The sequence below is a fragment of the Symsagittifera roscoffensis genome, chromosome 3, assembly GCF_963678635.1.
Source record: "Symsagittifera roscoffensis chromosome 3, txSymRosc1.1, whole genome shotgun sequence".
In the NCBI taxonomy this organism is placed as follows: domain Eukaryota; kingdom Metazoa; phylum Xenacoelomorpha; order Acoela; family Convolutidae; genus Symsagittifera; species Symsagittifera roscoffensis.
The window spans coordinates 65533459-65553313 of NC_087064.1; the positions used below are offsets into that span (position 1 = coordinate 65533459).

General features: G+C 34.9%; 1 protein-coding gene across 4 annotated transcripts in view; it reads right to left on the reverse strand.

The window, feature by feature from the left end:
- Nucleotides 1–19855, reverse strand: part of LOC134841148 (uncharacterized) — a 107598-nt gene that overhangs the window by 24071 nt on the left and 63672 nt on the right. For all 4 annotated transcript variants that reach the window (XM_063856950.1, XM_063856947.1, XM_063856949.1 and 1 more), the window contains exons 9-15: nt 19276–19353; nt 16383–16670; nt 11475–11588; nt 10503–10595; nt 7994–8092; nt 7119–7253; nt 868–974 (exon numbers count right to left, since the gene is read on the reverse strand). In XM_063856950.1, the coding sequence (XP_063713020.1) occupies nt 868–974; nt 7119–7253; nt 7994–8092; nt 10503–10595; nt 11475–11588; nt 16383–16670; nt 19276–19353 (914 nt within the window). The remainder of the gene's footprint in view (nt 1–867; nt 975–7118; nt 7254–7993; nt 8093–10502; nt 10596–11474; nt 11589–16382; nt 16671–19275; nt 19354–19855) is intronic.

Genomic DNA, 19855 nt, shown 5'->3' on the forward strand with positions numbered 1-19855 from the left:
GCTCCTTACGTAGCCCAACAAACTTCAATAAGGGTATATTCTCCAAAACATTGTATAAGTTAATTTATTTTTGTTTGATAGAAAAAAAAGGTCGTTTTTACTAAGAAAAATACCAGCTAGTTATTTAAAAACAATTTTTAAACAATTTGCAAATTTTTTTGGAGAATACACGCTTCTTAATGTTTGTTGAACTACGTAAGGAGATCACTTTGAAATAATTATGTCTGTGATCGACTGGGTAATTTTTGAATAACTAAGAAAAACCAAAATGACCCATTTTTGGGGTAAAATTTTGTGCCCGAATTTCGCAAAACAAATTACACCATTTTATGAAAGTTTTGTCTTCATAAGTTTTCACCTAAACTCAACCCTATTAGAGAAAAACGCGTTTTAAATTTGAAGTTTAGCTCGTTTTGTCCGGTTAATTTAAATCGGCACTGTATTGAATATTGGCGCCAAAGGCGCCTTTAGAAAAATTTTAGTCCGTCAGCCAAAAATGGATATCAGCCAAAAATTTCGAAAATTCTGTTGACCTTTTTTTAGGTCAAACCAAATTGATTTTCGAGCTCTCTCAAAGCACTAAAAATTTGGCCCTGTGTTTTGGCCCTAATTTCTGCGCCGCAAGCAAAATTTTGAAAAAACAGGCCAACAAAAAGCGTTTTTAAGCCTTTTTTGAAAAATGTTGACCAAAAAATAGTGTTTTTTTTTGGCGCGCGCTTCCCCCTCAAAATTAATAAATGTTATGTTTGTCTCACAATAGTACAAAGGGGGAAACTTTGGGGTCGAGTCCTTTAGGAGGATGGGGGGTGGAGGGGGGTTAATAATTATTTTGGAAAAAGAAAAAAAAAGAGTAGGTATATGTCTTACAAACTGGATCCTCTTTTGGAGAGTGACCTCTTGGTCTTGGATGCCAGACACATGACTGCATCGTTGAACAGCAGCAGGATCCGATTTTTCTTCACCAACATATTCTTCTAAACAGTCCAGCAAAATTAAATCGTTTTTTTTTTAAAATTCTGAACAAACTCAGTAGCGGGTTTAGAGGGGGGGGGGGGGGGATGCTTTCCTTGTCAAGGATGCGACCCCTGACGACCCAAAGATTATATTTTAAGGCATAAATTTTTGGCTGACCAATTTTAAATTAGTTCTAGTGGCTCCTTAGGCGCCAATATATTTTAATTTTGAGGGGCGAGCGCGCCAAAAAAACGCAATTCAAAATTTTTCAAAAAATCGACAGACAATATAGATTTTTTTTTAAAGTTTGCCTCCCATTCAAATCAACCTATGACCAGAATTTATTTCTACAAAATGAATATTAGGTATGGTTAAGTTTTAAGGAAGTCGAACAAAAAAAATCGTATGAAGCTCTGACTTTTGTCGTCTTTTGTGCAAGTTAATTTAATTTGAATTTATAAAAATCAATAAATCAATTTCTAAAAAACGAAATTTGAGCGGTATTGAAATTTAGTTTTCCTGAAACTGAAACAAAAAAATCAACACGACTTCAACAAGTATCTTCAGTTTCTTCAAAACACTTAAAAAACCTGGCAATTTGAATTTTCAGGTTTGAAGGAAAAATTTACATTAATTCAAAGCTATTTGAATTGATATGGTTGAAGTTACTCAATTTGAGAAAACTGGAAGACAGTAATTTTTTATTGAGCTCTACAAACGGAAACTATTTTGGAAATATGAAGTCATCCGAGCCACCGAAACACCCATTTAAAACAACTTAACGATATAAAGCTATGAAACAAAGGTATTTTTGATGTCAGAGTAAATAGGTGAGGTTGCACAGGCGAAATGTCGTTTTTTAGAAAAAAATAGTTTGAAAATGCTCGAAAACATGTTTTTCGGTATATTTTCTAAAGCGCAACAGTTTTGGAATGAATCATGTGTATTTAGGTTTTTCAAGAAAGCGCAGGAAAAGCAGGAAATAAAAAAACTTGATGAAAACTGAAATGTTTGAATGAAAACCCGCCGTTGAAAAAATCGTAATTGAATGAAAAAAAATCCTAATTAAGCATTGACAAGCCGCGATAGACTTCAAGCCTTTAAAAAAATTGTATCCATGCTACTACATGGACCAATCTGCAAATCTGCTTACGTTTTCTCATTGAAATTGTTAAATACCAATTTGTCAACTGGTATCATTTTTTTCATAAAACATTTAAGAAAAGTACCAATGCTGCTAGTAGGGGAAATTTTCACGGCCGATTAACTGTTCTGCTCTTCACGGCCGTAAGCAAATAGTTAAAATTTGTATCGAAGCTGATTTTGTAGAAAACTTTTGACAACTGATTAGATTTTTTGCTTTTCAAGATCGATGATAAAAAGTTAAGAATGGTTGTATGCCATTGTAGAAAATATTGTCATGACCGACTATATTTTTTGTTATAAGCGACCGGTTGCTAGAAGTTTATCCCTGCTGCTATTTTAGAAAACTTTAAGCAACCGATTTTTACCGATTAATAGGTAAAATGTAGTGTATTTTTTTGATAACAAGTTTTCTTCACATAATTTTTCTTGTTTTGCAAAAAATATTGCAGTGTTCAAAACACGTTTTTTTTAATGATAGAAAAAAAACTCATTGCGATCTACTATCCTCGTTTAATACAATTCTCGGCATAAAAATAACCATTTTAAATATTTCATTTCTTTCAGAAGGACTGCAATTTCTGTTGAAAATTGAAGCAGAGTCTGAGTCTGTATTTTAGTCACCTATCGTAAACTGTTTTCGTATTTTCTTTGAATCATACAATTTTGTAATTTGGTTCTCGCTGGGACAAATGGATTGCCTTGTTTGCAATTAGACATACTATAACATCGTCTGCCATTTTGGGCAGTAAGCCCCATAGCATTCCAAATTTCAAAGTATTAAAAACACAGTGAGCCCGTAGTAAAAAAAACAGTAAGCCCCAGAGCATTTCAAACTTCAAAAAGGATAGGGTGACACAGAAGTAATCAGTTATCATTATAAAGTGTTCAAATCATGACAACTAATCATTAAAATGGTTTTTGTGGTGCCTTTTGCTGCGTAAGCAACAAATGAAAGAAAGCAAAAATTAAGATCATACCCGAAAACAAAATTTTTCCTGTTGCTGTGCAAGTATGTATCACAAAATGTTACGACCACCTTCATAAAAAAGAATACAAAAAATTATCCTTTTCTCAAATTAGGGTTTTTTTGTGCGTGGCGTGACGAAAAACTACACAAACGTGTAGAAAGGTAGAGCATCAGGAATAATTACAAAAGCTATCTTCAAAAAATTAATGACAAAAAATTGAAAAAATTTCGGCAAAAAAAAAGATTTCCCATATTTTTTGTTTTATATAATTTGCGCAATAAATTTTTTATATTTTTAGGACTGCTATTTTTGTTAATGATTGCGGTTTTTGTTCCGACTTTCCTAACGAAAGAAATGGAATATTTGTGCTCGGGTTGAGTTTTTTTCTTTCTTCAGACAAATTTCGACTTTTTAACTGGCCATTTTTGGTGGGATTTTTTTATCATTCAAAAGGTATTGTTGTCCTGGGCTTATATTTCAAAAGGTATTTCACCTGTGATCATTTTTCGTAAATTTATGGGGGTTCAAAGATTGCCATCTCGGCCGATTTGGGACAATTAACGCGCGATATATTTTGGCGTAAGCGGAGATTTAATCCGTCTTAGAAGTTGTTTAAAATTGGTTGAAGGAAGCTTATTTGCCTTAATTGATTTTTCACTAGGAACGAAGTCAATCACGTTTTTCTTCATATAGCGTGCTGGGGGATGATTTTCGCTAAAATTTCAAATTAGAAAAAAATATATACTTTTTTTACGTTTAACGTTTCTTGTTATGACTGCTCCATAGACTTTAAAAGGCAGTCGGAACATTTAGTGCTTCGCCCTGAAATCGAAAAAGTTTTTTTTTCAAATAAAAGTGGCAACAAATAGAATATCGGCCTATAAACAAAAGTTTTATTTGTTTCTTGAATCAGTAATTCTCTTATCAAGTAAGTTGCTTTAATCACTGCATGGTTTTTAATTTTGGAATTTGGAAAAATTTTGTTAAAATATGCATTGAACTACTTGGATTACTAAGTTGGCTAATTATGCAAGAATTGCTACTCGGATAGACGTACACGAAGAGATCCCTGAACAAACCAAAAGCGTTTGGTTGCTTTATGATAGTTTTTGTTTATCCAATTAATTAGTTTTGCATGTATCTCATCGCCAATAGACACGCCAATTGGCAAAAATGTTTTTCTGTCCACCACTCACTATAGCAATTTCATCAGTGGCATACGCAGAAAAGTTTTTAGAGGGGGCAGTTTTTCAAAAACTTTTGCCAACCTTTTTTTTTTAGGTCGAACAATTTAAATTTCCGAGCTCTCCGAAAATACTATACGGTCCATTTTCTGTCAAAAATTTTCTGCGCCGCAGGCGAAGTTAAAAAAAAACAGATTACAAAGGCGTTTTAAGGCCCTTTTTGGAAAATTTTGACAAAGAAATTGCGTTTTTTTTTCGGCGCGCATTTCGCCCTCATAATTAATCTTATTGTCGCCAAAGGTACCTTCAGAAAAATTTTGAGATTGGTTAGGAAAAATTGGAAAACTATACCAAAGAGGAGACCGGTTTGGAAAAATTTGGCAACAAGCAATGAGGGAAGGGCGGTTGCCCCCCCCCCCCTTTGGCACACTACTGAATATCATACAAAAAAAGCGAAAGTTACGAATCAGGAGTTACTATAAAGCTTCATAGCAAAATGTATGTCCTCCAATTGTACGATAATGAGAAAAAACAAGACTGCTCGTATATCAGGGCAAAGCCCTGAATGTTCTGACTGTCCCTTAATTCATATCGAATAGTTTTTGGGAAAAGAAAATATTGAAAGCCTATACATTTTGGACAATATCAAAGTGTAAAATTAAAATTTTGAGTCGTTCGAAATTAATACGACCAATTAGTTAGCCTCAATTCAACATGGAACGGTAGGTTGTGGGGGATAATTCGCCACGCATAAATAATTCGCGTTACGCTCTCAGCATTATAAATAAATTCTTCAAAGCGCGCATAATTTAGTCCAGAGTATGGCCAATTTGGCAATTTTCAAAACCCCAAAGTTTTACAAATGATGATCTGTGGTGAAATATCTTTTTACTTTTGAGCTCAAGAAATCAATATCTTCAATGGGGCATAAAAAAATTTTTCTTGAAAATTACTATTTCAATCGGCGAAAATTGACTGAATAAAAAATTCACACCGAGCATAAATATTCCGTTATCTTCGAAAGTCGCAACAATTATCACCAATAAACCAAATATACGGGTTAATAGACGCACGTGTTTAAATATGTACCCTTTTTGCGATATCATATAAAAATTGCGGAAGTTACAAATCACGAGCTGCTTCAAAATTTCATGATAATTTATGTCACAACTATTTATACTTTTTTATACATCAGTTATTGCCAATCGACTTGCTAATGGACACACAGGTTTATCAGTGTACTACTCGTGCGATATCAAATAGCAGTTGCGGAAGTTACAAAACAAGAGCTGCTTTAAAGTTTCATGGCACCGTGCAATTTTTTCAATTATACACTTTGATAAGTCTGTTATCGCCAAGAGTGATAAGTCTGTTATAAGCAAACACAAATGCTTATCGGCGTAATTGTGATATCACAAATAAAAAGCTGCTTTGAAGTTCCATTGATCCGAGTTTCGAAAAAAGTGACAAACAATTTGTGCTCTGATAAATTTTTCTCCGGAAGCAAATCAAAATGCTGACTAGAGTTGTTGGTTACTAGAGTTTTGCACTATCCAAAAATTCTTTTTGTCTAAAAAGGTAAGCAAAAAAACCATCTGCAAACGGTTGTGCTAAACTTTTGGGGAATTAGATTTAGGAATACTTTGACTATTATAACTCAGGACAAGTAACGAGCAATATACTTTGTCCGATTAAAACGTAATCGGCAAATTAAAACATCGCCAGCCGATAGTTGGAAAAGAGTAGTAAGTGCAAAGAATCAGAGAAAAAACTGACTTATTTTAAAAAAATAAATGCTTTTTACGCTCCTTGAATTTCATTAAAAAAATTTCAGCTGGTGTTTTTTGATACAAATGAACCCAATTTGTGAAAAATAGATCTGGATCAAAATAAAAGCTTTCAATTCCGCTCGGGAATCTGAACATTAAAGTCAAGTTTCGAAACAAGAAGTTGATTACGTTTTTGTGATTTTTGCACTTTTGCTTTTCAATAGTGGAGTTAACTATTCTTATTGGATAGAAATGAACTGAAGTTGAGCGTGAAAAAAAATTAATACTTTTCTGAAAAAAAGTTACCAAGAAATATATACTTAAAAGCTTTCCTTGCGTGATTACTTTCAATCAGTCGAATTTTGATTGAGGCAAATAATTGGATATTTTTGATCACTTACGAGACGCAGAATATATCACTTTTTAGTTTAAATGGTGCGTGGATAATAAAATTATTAATTAAACTGCATTTTTTTACCTATGTTTAACAAACTTTGAGATAAAAATGGTTTTGATTTACATTAAAGGACAGTCGAAACACTCAAGTTTTTGATCTTATGTCAGCAGTTTTGTTGTTGTTTTTTCTTTATTGTTCTGAACTGAGAAGAAATTGAAAAATATAAGCTTTTACGCGTATCTATGATGTCGAAAGCGTAACACAAATTTTTTTCTCACAACCAAAATTGTTCTGAATTGAACCCCGGCCACATAAGTTCCCATTTGTAACACCTAGTTGTTGATATTGGCGGTCCAAAAATTGTGTTTTGTTAAATTTTCTTCATCAGAAACCATTGGAGACCAATGAAAGGGCAGTCGGAACATGCAAGGTTTTGCCATGATACACGAGGAGTCAAATGCTACAGTGAAATTTCCAAATAAGTGAATACTTTCAAGAACACTTTTATATGGGAGTTAGGTTAGAAAAAAAAGAAGGTTTGTATTAGCACACTAAGTTGATTGACATAACGCTTTGCATATGGAGTGATTTTTAATGCAAACGAAGACCTTTTCTAGAGGATTGATCATAGCGCCACTAGTTTTTACGCACGAGCTGTTTTTGCGTCGCGTGTGTAAGCGTGCGTCGGTTTGTGACTAACCATTTCGGTGACGAAGTCGTGTCGGATGAGTCGTCTGTCGTGTGACTTCAGGAACGAGTTCAGTCCATCCACCACGTGTTCCAACTCCTGCAGCAGTGACTCATTTGTGGGCATGTCCTTCAGACAAGACGAGTCCTAAAACACACAACGAAACAAAATTATGAAACTGTCAATCATCACGAGGCACTTAGAATAGTGGTAAGGCGTTCTCTTCTAATAGCTCTTCTGCAATTCACAGGAAAAAAAACAACAAGATGCTGACGATGATGATGATTAATATTAAAAACAACTTTCACATCGGAATTTTGCCTCTAAATTCAGATAAAAAATCTGAAATAGCACGAGAAAGAAGATGATAATGACAATGATGATCATTAATGATAAAATCAATAACAATACGAATTTTTTTCTCCGAGCTCTGTTCATATAAGAAACACCAAAAACGAACAGTTTGAACCAACCTAACAAGAACTCAATGATTACTTGGCTCTTTTCCAGTTCCCCCTTTGATTTTTTCGAAAATTTAATATATGAAAACTTTTTAAAATGACTTTTCATGTTATAAACTGCAATAAAACGTGTCAGAGTGAACAGGTGAACAAATTTTCACAAAATTTCTTACATGCAAAATGCCGTAAGAACAATTTTTGAACAATTTTATTTTGGGGGGGGGGGGTTGGGGGGGGGGGGGGTGTGGGAAACTGGAAAAGAGCCGATTACTTTAGACAAAGTTCTTAAAAAGTGCCCAAAACTTAATCTTTGTTCTTAAAACATTTTCAAAAAAATAGAAAAAGCAAACAAGAAAATGAAAATGAACTCAAAACTAAAAACAAGGAACTGATTTTTGTTCGCCCTAGCTAGTCATAAAAGCACACCTGTTCGTTCATGAGACTGGCTAGACTCCTGATGACCTCTTGTGCTTCTAGAAGATTCTGTCTGTCTGGACAGTCGCTCCTCATCTCACTCAAAAGATCCTAAAAAAAGAAAGAAATCTTCGAGGCAAAACTCTTTTCATGTCAACGCCCACCCCCCTCCCTCTGTTATAGGCAACCCAATGACCTCCGCCTTGGACTGTTTGGTTGAAGTGGTGGTGAAGTGGTTACGTATCTGCCTCTCAATCGAAAGGTCGGATGTTCGAGGCCCACCATGATCCATGTACATTGCTTGAGGTTGAGGCAACATTACACAGTCCAGAAAAATAACTGAAAAAATGAACATGGATATCTTAACCAGGGGCACAACAGTGACTCTCCGTTATGAGCTAATTTGCTCGTATGTTGGCCCTTTCCCTTGTGGAGAAATTGTTTTGTTTCTGATAAATTTTGTAAAAATCGAATAGCATATAACTTGTTTGAAAATCATAATTTTTTTCTAAAAGAAACTGGACGTAGCAAAATATAAAGGTAAGTTTCAAAGATAAAAGTTTTCGTCGCTTAAACCTATGATATCAGATTTGGCAGCATAGTTATTCAGAAAACTCGGTTGAAAACAGAAAATTATGAAGAAGAGTTTCACCGATTTTTATTTTCGATTGAACCCAAAAAACCCAGGTTTGTAATGGTGGTTCTCGAGAGAAGTAATTTCTCAGAAGTAAAACTAAAATTTTGAATTTTCGCGGGTCTCAGCTTTTTGGGTCGAAAAAAATTATGCATACTAATGTATGCATAAAAACTTCACACAAACAAATCTTTGAGTTGAACTCAACCCAAAATTTCAGATATGGGAGGGTCTTTTTTGGTAAAACTCATAAAATTTAGAAACAAAACACTCAAAAAAACAAAAAAGAGTTTTCGAGAACGATAACTCTTAGTTTAAAAAAATTGAGAGTGGCCGTTAATGCAGGATGGCTTACCTCTACCGGTTATCTCCATTGAACCCCCAATCTCAGTTTTGGGAGGTTAGTTTTTGAGAAAACTTTTAAAATTTTCAAAAAAAGGCCAAAAAAATCAAAAATTTGACTGTTGCGAGGGCCACCATTTTAATGTTAAAAACAGTTTGTGGTAGTCGCTTATGGAGAAGAGCCTTTTAAATCTGTAATCTTTTTTTGAAACAAAAATTTCAGATTTGGTATGTTAGTTTTTGAGAAAACAAAAAAAAGTAATCAGTCAATTATTTCCCCCACAGACTTTTTCGAAGGCTGCAGACAAAAGTACAGCCAAAAGAGACCAGGTGAGCATGTAAGCGCACAATAAAAAAGGCAGTCTTTGTAGGGTTACCCTTTTTTTGTTACCCCTTTTTAAAAATCGGTGGAAGGGTTTTTGAGGAAAAAAATTTTTTTTTTGCTAAAATTATTAAAATTTTCTCATATACTTTCATAGTACCTGCTTTTATCAAACAAAAATTTTAGGCAAACATGCCAAAAAGGACATTTGAAATTCAAATTGGTAACTGGAAACAACTTACGTAGCGGAAACAAGGCAGACAATCTTTGAGCAGACATCAGTTAGCCGAAAAAAATTATTACGTAGAAAACTAGGAAAAGTTTCAAGTCCCCCTGAAACTACCCTGTAGTAACTACTACCACCCAGCCACTAATTAAATTTGAATTTTCATGAAGTTGAGTATATCAGCTGCCTAACAGCATCACAAGAGATTTAACTGATTTTTAAACCCGAAAAAAAATTATCCGAAAACAGTCTACATTCCGATTTGATAACGCTACGCTTATCCGCTAAATAGTTCTTTATAGAGGTGGCAATTCTTATCTAGACCAAAGGGGGTAGTTAACAAGATCCAACACCTTCCCGCAAGCGTAACAAACTGTTTTAAAGCAGATGTAAAATGTTTTAAAATCATCAAAAAACTTAACTGCACTTTTACAAGCCTATCACCAGACTTTATCGGTTGTAGGAGAAAGCGGCGTGTCACTTCGACCTAAGCATTTTCGTCTTTCCTCATTAGAGACTAGGGATTTAAGTATGAAATTACAACAGTTCATTTGTGTAGCCACATTAAAACCTCCTAAATCAGAAACATCCCTTAATAGGACAATCCAATAAATGTGATATAAATTGTATTGGCAACTAATCTAAAAGCACTTATTTTAAATGGGTAAAAAGCTTTTAAATTGGACCGGGATAGACCTTATTTTGTTCACACTGGGTTTTCAATCAAATGTATTTGTAAAGCTTTTTTTGTGGCTTTGATACAAACTTCCCAGCTAGAAATGAAAGAGGTGATTGGCAAAATTATCAAGTGGGCTTAGGGCTGTTGCTAGTAATGGTTAGTAATAGGGAATGCGCACTAAAGCCATAAAAGGTATGTGACTATAGTGGTTGCGATTGCTAACCGAACTAAAACTATATTGGAGAAAGTGATTTGATTTATAGCATATCGTAAGCTGTGCGGGAAAACCAATGAGAGGGGGGGCGTATTGTGTTTTACCTTGATTAAAAGGAGGTATCTGGGAATGCGCTGCACCGGCTTAATCATCAGATCATCCAGCGTCAGTTTGACCTGATGTTGTCGCTGGCACACCTGAAAAAATTATCCAATCAAATCTCAGATTTTGTTACATATGTCCCCCTTATTACAAAATATGGAAAATTCGTTACAAGGTACAAAACTCACATACGACATACGCTTATCCGTTGAACTAGTTCTTTAAAGTGGTGGCAATTATTTACTAAGATCCATGGTGGGGGGGGGGGGTAGTTAACAAGATCAAAACTCAACTCTGCAATACTATATCCCCCAAATTAGATGAGAGGAAATAAAATTGTGAACAGATTAACTTGACAGGTACAGATTAACCAGACCAATAACTTTTTCCAATCAGGTCCAGTTTCCTGCGTAAAAAGTTGCTTAAGCAACTTAAAGAAAAAAGGCGTTGCTTTTCAAAGCTTAGAATCAAAGTAGAAGTTTCGAACCCTATAAGGAGACTAGCAGTTAATTGAGTTTCTAGTTGGACAATTAACGGAATTTAAGAAATTTTCGAATGATGTATGTTGCGTATGACTCATTTAGTACCTCCATCCCGCAATGAAGGGTCAATAAGAATTGATGTCATTTCATTTGGACTTTTAATGATCTGAAAACCTAACAATTAACAAACATTGCAATAATCGACAAGAAATTCTACTTTTTTTAAAACCAAAGTCAAACAACAAAAAAAATTTTAAAAACCTGTTAAATTTTTCGAAGGCGATTTCTGGTATTTTTAGCTGATAGCGTAGAATGAATGATGGCCTTCATTAAAGTTAGTTATATTAAAAATTAGGTGAATTAGGTTGTGTGTCACAATAATTAATAATTTTGTTCTCAAGAAGGGAACAATTTATTACTAATTTACTGAATTTCTCCAAAAATTTCCTATCTTGGAACAACACCAAAAAGGGGGTTATACACGGGGCTTACCTCGATGTACTTGTGGAACTGTGTCTTTGCCATGCAGATGTTCTTGGCCTCCATAGTCCGACTGAACTTGCAGATAAACTCCGAGTACGCCTGCCGCATCTCACACTTCGAGAACTGAAAAGAACAAAACCAGATTCGGTGTTTAGTTTTGATCGTTTTTCAAAAACATCAAAAACACTTTTGCTTATTGACTAAATTCTATTTGGTTTCTGAGAACTTTCTTCACAGAAGCAATAAGTCCAACTTCGAAGTCCGGTATAACAATCAGGGGCGGATATAGGATTTTCTCGAGGGGGGGGGGGGGGGGGAGATTTTCAAGAATTTTTTGAAAATTTTGTTGACCTTTTTTTAGGTCGACCAATTTTGATTTTCCGAGCTCTCCCAAAATAATATAAAGACCCTGGTTTGGCAAAATTTTATGCGCGGCAAGCAGTTTTGAAAAAACAGGCCGAAAAAAGCGTCCGCCCAAGCCGCCCCCCTAAATCCGCCCTTGGTTATCCTTATTTTTTCAAAAGCCTGTAGTTTTTGTCAAGGTAAAAACATGTCATTATGCAATTGATAGTTTGAATGAAATGAAAACATAGACAACAGACAAACTGTTTTAACAAAGTTTTGCTCAAAAAACGTTTAAGAACTTCGTACAACAAATTAGGGGAAAACAACACACAAATTTATACGCCAAATAAAAAAAAACGAGCGTCAACAAAAATGTGGTTTAAAAAACTATCATTAAAATTAGATTTTCACTTTTAATTGGAAAATCATTTGCTTGAAACTTTTGAACAGTTTTAATTAATTATAGTCTCAGCCATGAGCCACGGTTATTTAACAACTGACAGTTTATAATCATTTGTTTATTCATGACCAAATTTTAAGCAACAACGGGTGTCATGAGAATTTATAGTTTTTATTTTGTTGTGTTTTTTTTCCCGCGGCTTAAAAACGTTATGGTAGAATGAATATCCAACTGATTTGGACCACAAATGCCTATTCTTTGGGTTATTGAACCTTTGGGGACCCCTTGGGGGACCCTTTGAAACATTAACCCCTCTGTGAAATATTAACCTGCATTTGTTCAAAATTTATTCATTTGGCAATTTGAGGGCAAAAAATATTTTAAAAAATCCGTTTCTTTGCGGCTTAGAACATCAAAAATCATTTAAAAAAAGATATAGTAAAGTTAATTTGATGAAATATCTGTAGAGGGAACTGGATAGGCGCTTAAGAGCGTTATGAGCATAAGAGCTAGAGCTAAGACAATTGTGCAGCCACCACGTTTTGTATTTTTTTTTCAGAGTTGGGCTGAGCTACAAATCTGGCAGGCATATGTAGGTACATGTGCATAGATCTATCACCACATCTTCATTTTGCAAGGACGATGTTATCAGACAAGGACGAAATCAGGAGGCGGGGATTCAAGGACTCGAAACATCGCCATTTGGGACTTTTTACGACAATCAAATTATAATTGTACACTAATTTTCAAAATTTAAAAAAACAATTTCTTGTTCAAGTTTTCTTTAATATCCAGCAACTGTGCGTGTACGTGAGCACTTGATTTACAGTTGAAAAAATTGCGCAGCTGAAATCAATTTTTTTTCTCAAACTTGATAAAACACATTTGAAAAATTCTTCCATGCGCGTGTTCTTAAACGTTTTTGTAAATCTAAGGTTTCGTACTGCAGTCGACTAACTGATAATTTTGTGTTGTATAAAAAACCGTATTCCTGTCTGTATTGCTCGGACTCCTTCCAAGATGAACCTAAGATTATTTAATTAAGTGAGGTGTGTTCACTTTTAATCAAATTGGTTCAACGAAAGCGACAAATGAATGGAACAATGGTACTCGTGTAAAACAGCATACCCGCAACGACATGACAAGGATGAAAACAGGCGCGGATCTAGGAATTTCTCGAGGGAGGGCGGATTATTTCGAAACTTTGTCGACCTTTTTTTAGGTCGACCTAATCGATTTTCTGAGCTCTCCCAAACCACTATAAAGACCCTAATTTGACCAAGTTTTCTGCGCCGCAGGCAAATTTACAAAAAAAAACAAACAAAAAAGGCGTTATTAGGCACTTTTTGGAAAATTTTGACCGCATTGTTTTTGGCGTGCGCTCCCCCCTCAAAGTTAGCATAAATTGGCGCGCAGGGCACCCTTAGAAAAAGTTGCGGTTCCGTCAGCCAAAAATGGAAATCTCAAAATAGTTCAAAGGGGGACCCTTTGGGTCGGCAGGAGGTCGAATCCGTGGGAGGAGGGGGAGAAAGGGGCGTCCATCCCCCAGCACCCCACTAAATCCGCTACTTGACGAGCATATATTGGAACAAGACTGTTCGTATCAGGGCGAAGCTCTGGATGTCCCGCCTGTCTTTTGAGGTCTTTGAAGCGGTGTTAGCTTTAAAAGATGAAATTTTTGGAAAAGAAAAAAACTACAAAAATTTTGAGCTTTTCTAAATCATCCCCCAACACGCCACATGAAGAACAAAGTGAAAATTTTCGCTTCAAATAACAAATCAATTATGGCAAATAAGCTTCCTTCAACCATTCTGGCTCTTTTCCAGTTTCCCACCCCCCCCCCCCAAATTTCAAAATAAAGCTATTCAAAAATTGTTCACGTGGCATTTTACATGAAAGAAATGTTCTGAAAATTTGTTCACCTGTTCACGCTGACACGTTTTAATGCTTTTTATATCATAAAAAATTATCTTTAAATAAGTTTTCATACATTAAATTTCCAAAAAATCAAAGGGGGAGAGCTCGAAAAGAGCCCGACTTCTAAGACGGAATGTAAGACGGATTATAAGTTAGTAGCGCAAAATATATCGCGCTTCAAATGTCCCAAATTGGCCAAGATGGCAATCTTTGAACCCCCATATATTTATGAAAAATGATCACAAGTAAATTAATTTTTTAAATTTAAGCTCAAGACAACAATATTTTTTGAATGATAATTAAAAAATTCTGTCAAAAATGGCTACTTAAAAAGTCGAAATTTGTCAGAAGAAAAAAAAACCACCCCGAGCACAAATAGTTCGTTAATTTTGTTTCGAAAGTCAGAACAAAAAGATATATTTTGTATATAGCTAAGTATTAAATAGAGCAAAGAGCATGCCTCAGTCCAATTTGAAATTATTTTGAATTTCGATCATAAGTCTCCGTTTACGCGTTAATACCACGAATTATAACGCGCATTAACTGTCCCAAATTGACCAAATTGACAACATTTAAACCCCCTTAATTTCACAAAAAAAAATGATTACTTCAATTAAAAGAGGTGCTTGAATTTTTCAATTCAAGCATAATTTATTCATTTTCTTGATAGTGTTGACAATTTTGATAATTCTTTTATTCAATTAGCCCATCTGAATAAAAAAATATTAATTTTTTTCTGCTCTTATACCATTCTGCTTATTGCTCCTACTCCCTTTCAATTGATCAATATCAAAGAAAGCCGCGTTACGAAATGTCGCTTGATACGATAGTCGCCTATTACGAATAGTCGCCTTATGAAAAATTAAGAATCGTCACTTTCTACGATTTGTTTCTACGAATATTTGGAAAATCCCCAAAAACTGCATCTCATCTAATTTCGCTCAAGCATGAAAAGAATGGGAAGTTGCAAGAAAGTCAAGTTTATTTCCGTTTTGATTTCAACCATGGCATTTTTGACTTTCTTCATAGATTAAGTTCATGTCGATCGTAATTTTCAAGACTTATCTTTAAGATGGACTCGTTAAATAGTAAAGCTTAAGGGCAGACAAAATCAGGCATAAAAATTCAGATATAAAATCGTTACGCCTTATTCGTTTTCCAGGTAATTAGCTGATAGAACGACAGACTAGACATCCTTAAAACCAATTTAACTACAGAATTGAATTAAACGACCGCAAAATGCCACAAGAAAGGATTTTTGCAGACAAATTTTGCAAAAACAGCAGCATTTTGCGGCTTATTTCCGTAATTCAGAATGAAAAATGTCCCAAAGATTAAAAAGTACTGTCAATCCAATTGCAGACATTGAAATCGTAATTAAACCGCCTGAAAGACTATGGTCAGTATTTTTAAAATAATTTTCCGAATTTTGATGAGAAAGAACAAAATACGGAGGCTAGCGATGATTTTTCTCTGAACAATTTCAGTGATCAAATATTTTTTGAGGAACAATGAACTTTTACGCAAACCTGAAACCATCGGCTTGACGTTTTCTCATTATATTCACAGCCAAGTTTTATAGCTCGGTAAAAATGATTTTTCGAGCTCCCCCATAACACTATGAAGACCCTTATTTCCCAAGATTTCGAGCTAGAATGGACGTTAGAGAGCACTTTTTGAAAGTTTTGATGAAAATAGATTTTTTCAGCGCTTTTTTACTCCTTAAATTTAATACATATTGATGTGAATTGCGCTTTACAAAATTCTGAAGATTATTCGACTAAAATGGATGTCAAATATTGATATTGAAGGGGTGATATTTTGGGTAACGAGGAGGTCAAATATCAAAATTTGCTATCGGAAAAATCGTTCAGTTTTTTATCTGATACGGTTATTAACAAAACACCGAGCTCGACATTATCCTCGCACCGATACTACTACCGACATCCGACCCGGACATCTTTTGGCTACAGTTGGAAACCAACAGCTTTCATCTCAAGAAAAACGGCCTCAATAAGTATTTCAAACAGCGTCCAAAAATAAGTGCGCAGGCAAAAATTCTACACCCATTTTAACAAAATTATGCGAATTGTTTCAGTTAAAAGTAGCATTTCATATTTAAAATTTTTTCACTATATCGAATTCCTAATTGTCGATGGTGTACCGCCGTTTTCCAATCGCCAAAATTACTCGCGGCTATTTCCTATAAAAGAGTAGAGTAGAAAGCTAAAAGCGAAAATAATATCATAGCTCACAATGTCCAGAAGTAGTTTCCCAATGGCAAACGGCTCCCTCAAACAGTTCCCCCCGTCACCCGCAGCTGCCGTGGTCCCTCCTGCGATAGACGAAGTCGAACAGGTGTTGTTGTTGTTATTGTATTCAAGTGTCGACGAGGAGGAAGTGTAAGATGATGAAGTCATGGCCTCGAGGCGTTCGAGGAGTTGTCGGTGCAGCTGCAGTATCTGGGGGAACTTGAACAGCATGTAGTGTAATAGGTGCTCTTCGCATATTTCGGTTCTGTTTTGAAGAGGCTTCAGGCAAAGCTAGAAACAAATAAACGAACGATTCACATTTAAAAAAAATAAGTTTGCTGAATTTGACTATTTAATTCTATCTTTTTTTTTGCTCTCAATTAGAGTTACTGTCCAATTGTTGGCAATACCGGTGATCTTGGGATTTTGAATCGGCCAAAAAAGAAGTGATTTTGATGTTAGTTAGAGTTTTTCACCCATTTTTACGCGTTGAATCTTTTATCAGCATGTTAAAAGACATCTGTTAAATTTGGTTTCTAAGGTCAGGAGGAGCAGTTTTGGGTTAATTGACTTTGTTTTTGCTGGCAAGGATATTGTCATTATAAACAATTTAATGGATGTAGAATTTTAAATCATAATACAAATTAACAAATTCAATTGAATGACAAATTTGTTGCCAAAAAGTCCAAAAATTCGTACGGCATCAAGATAAATTAAAATTTTTTATGGAAAAGCGATGAAAAATACCGAAAATTGACTTTAAAAAAAATTTCTGAAAAAATTCGGAATAAGCATCTTTGTATTTGCGTTGCTCATCTTTGCTCATGCTAAGTACTGCAATTTTTTTAAATCACAATGTGGATAATTGTCTATATTAAATGCCAACTTTTTGGTAACTAGGTTTTTTGGTCAACGAATTTGAAAGAAAATAATGTCGTAAACATCAGTAAAGACAGAATTGGGGCAATGCTGAGACCTGTTGAGAAAAGATTTTAACAGTTTTCATCGAGACTTCTAGCAGCACTGACTGCAGACGTTTCCTGACCAACTATTATGTTTGGAACTGCGTCAAATTTATGCATCTTTTAACGCCATTAAACGCTTTTAACAAAATAATTTCAATTTTTCCACATTTTGAGTTTTTGAAAATTATGAAAAGTTGCTATCTGAACTGACAATTAGTGGTAAATTTTTTGTCTCTTTGTCTGAGAAAATTGATTCCATTCCGGAACTAATAGTTAAGCACTCATGTCTAAATAACTACAGAGGCGGTTTTTAGTCTTTTAGAAGTTTTAAAGTTTTTAGAGATTTTTGTGTCCAATGACAGCTCCTCACTCGGTTGGTTAGAATTTGGTTGCTGACTAAAAATATGCTCAAATTAACACAACCTAGATGCATTTGTCGTTTTACCAATTGTTAAATGAAAGAAAGATAGCCGGTTACTGTGCAAGTAGCACAGAAGGTCCCGATTAAAGTTTTAAAAAAATACAAAAAGTTCAACTCAGTGTCTTTTTTTGCTTATTGGGATTAAAAGATCTGAACAGAAAAAAACTTAGGCATATTTAACAGCCATAGTAAAATAGGCCTATTGAAAAACAATTTTAAAAAAAAAACTTAAAAAATTCAAAAATTTTCCAAAAATGTTTTCAATTTTTTCTTTGCCGAACTTTTGATTCCCAAATTGACGCTAAAAAAACTCCAAAAACCAACCTTACTTGAATAATGTCTTTGTAATGTCTTTCAAATTACGACTGAAAGGGCTTTAATATGATATATCACTCAATCCATTCTGGTGATTATTTGTGGTACCTGATTTTGCAAGAAAAACAAATAGAAAAAAATAATGCACCCAAATACACGATTCTTCCACATTTTTCAAATGGTCGGAACAATCATTACACTTACAAAGTAAAGTGAATCACAACAAAATGTTTTAATCAAAGCCAATAAAAACTCAATAAAAAAATATCAGCAAGCATTAGTTTCTTGTCTAGGGGCCTACATTGCTCCAGATCACCAATAGTATCAACAATTTGGCTTTAAAATAATAGCAAACTGCTTGTATATCAGAGCAAAACTCTAAGCTTTCCGACAGCCCTTTTACTGGTAACTATATTTTTTGGACTGTCAGTATGAAATTTTAAGTGCTAAGCTTCGAGTAAATTATGGATTTAATACGACCGATGTATTTTCCTCAATTCGATTGGGAGTGATTCTGACTATTATTTGTAAAGCGAAATATTTCTAATGGTCGATAGGCTAGTGCAGGCCCAGCCGACTTGCAATCCAAAGATTCCTGGATAGCACCACAAGCAGTCAAAACTTTCCTCAGAATAAAAAAATCACTTCTAGTTTATATAATCCTCACTTCCACCGGCGGATTTAGGGGGTACGGGGACCCTCAGGGATTCGACCCCCAGCCGACCCAAAGGGTCCCCCCTTTGTACTATTTTGAGATATCCATTTTTGGCTGACTGACCCTAAAATTTTCTCAAGGCGGCTTTGGCGCCAATATATTTTAATTTTGAGGGGGAGAGGGAGCGCGCGCCAAAAAAACGCATTTTTCTTGGTCAAAATGTTTCACAAAGTGCCTAAAAACGCCTTTTTCGGCCTGTTTTTTTTCAAAAGTTTGCCTGCGGCGCAGAAAATTTGGCAAAAATGGGGTCTTTCTGGTGATTTGCAAGAGCTCAAAAAATCAATCGAATTTTTTTTGAAAATCCGAAACCCCCCCGAGAAAATCCTAGATCCGCCCCTGCTCACTTCGTTCGAAAGTTGGAGCAATGAATACGTTGACGAGTCGGGCATTCTAAAGAGTTTTTTCAATAAATGTACAAATTTTGAAGCGCCGATTCGATTTGAAGCGCATTTTATTATAAGTAGTGCGTTGTTGACTAACCCAAACGAGGTAGTGTAGTGATGATACGTAAGACCTCTCTGTGTCCAGGAGAGTGGAGACTATGAATCGAATCTTCTCCTAAAAACCAAATATCAAGTAACTATTCATTCTCGAGGTACATTTTTGGAAGCATTGAATTTTTTCAAAATTTTATTCAGGGTAAATCGCCTCGGCAGAAGTGGCCGCTTGATTTGAAAAACTTTCAACCAACTCCTCTACAAAAAATTAGATGCATTTTTTCTCTGAAAATACAATTTTTAAGTGTTTTTGTGTGTGTGGGGATGGGAGGGGATAATTGGTAAAACTACATGAGCTACTATTGGTATGTTTCTAGGATTTAGCAACTTTTAAATTTCTACCAGAGAAGGACCGAAATTTTGAAAGCCGACCAGCTTTGCTTTTTATAAATTCGGTGCAAATAAGCAATAAAATTAGTCAATTTTGAGTAATATAAGGGGAATTGATTGGTTGAGAATTGTTTCAGCATTCGGTCTTTTGCGCATGAGAAAAGACAATGTTCTGAGCTCATCCGACACCCAAATATATATTTAAGCAACAACTGAGTCCTGAAGCAGGTCAA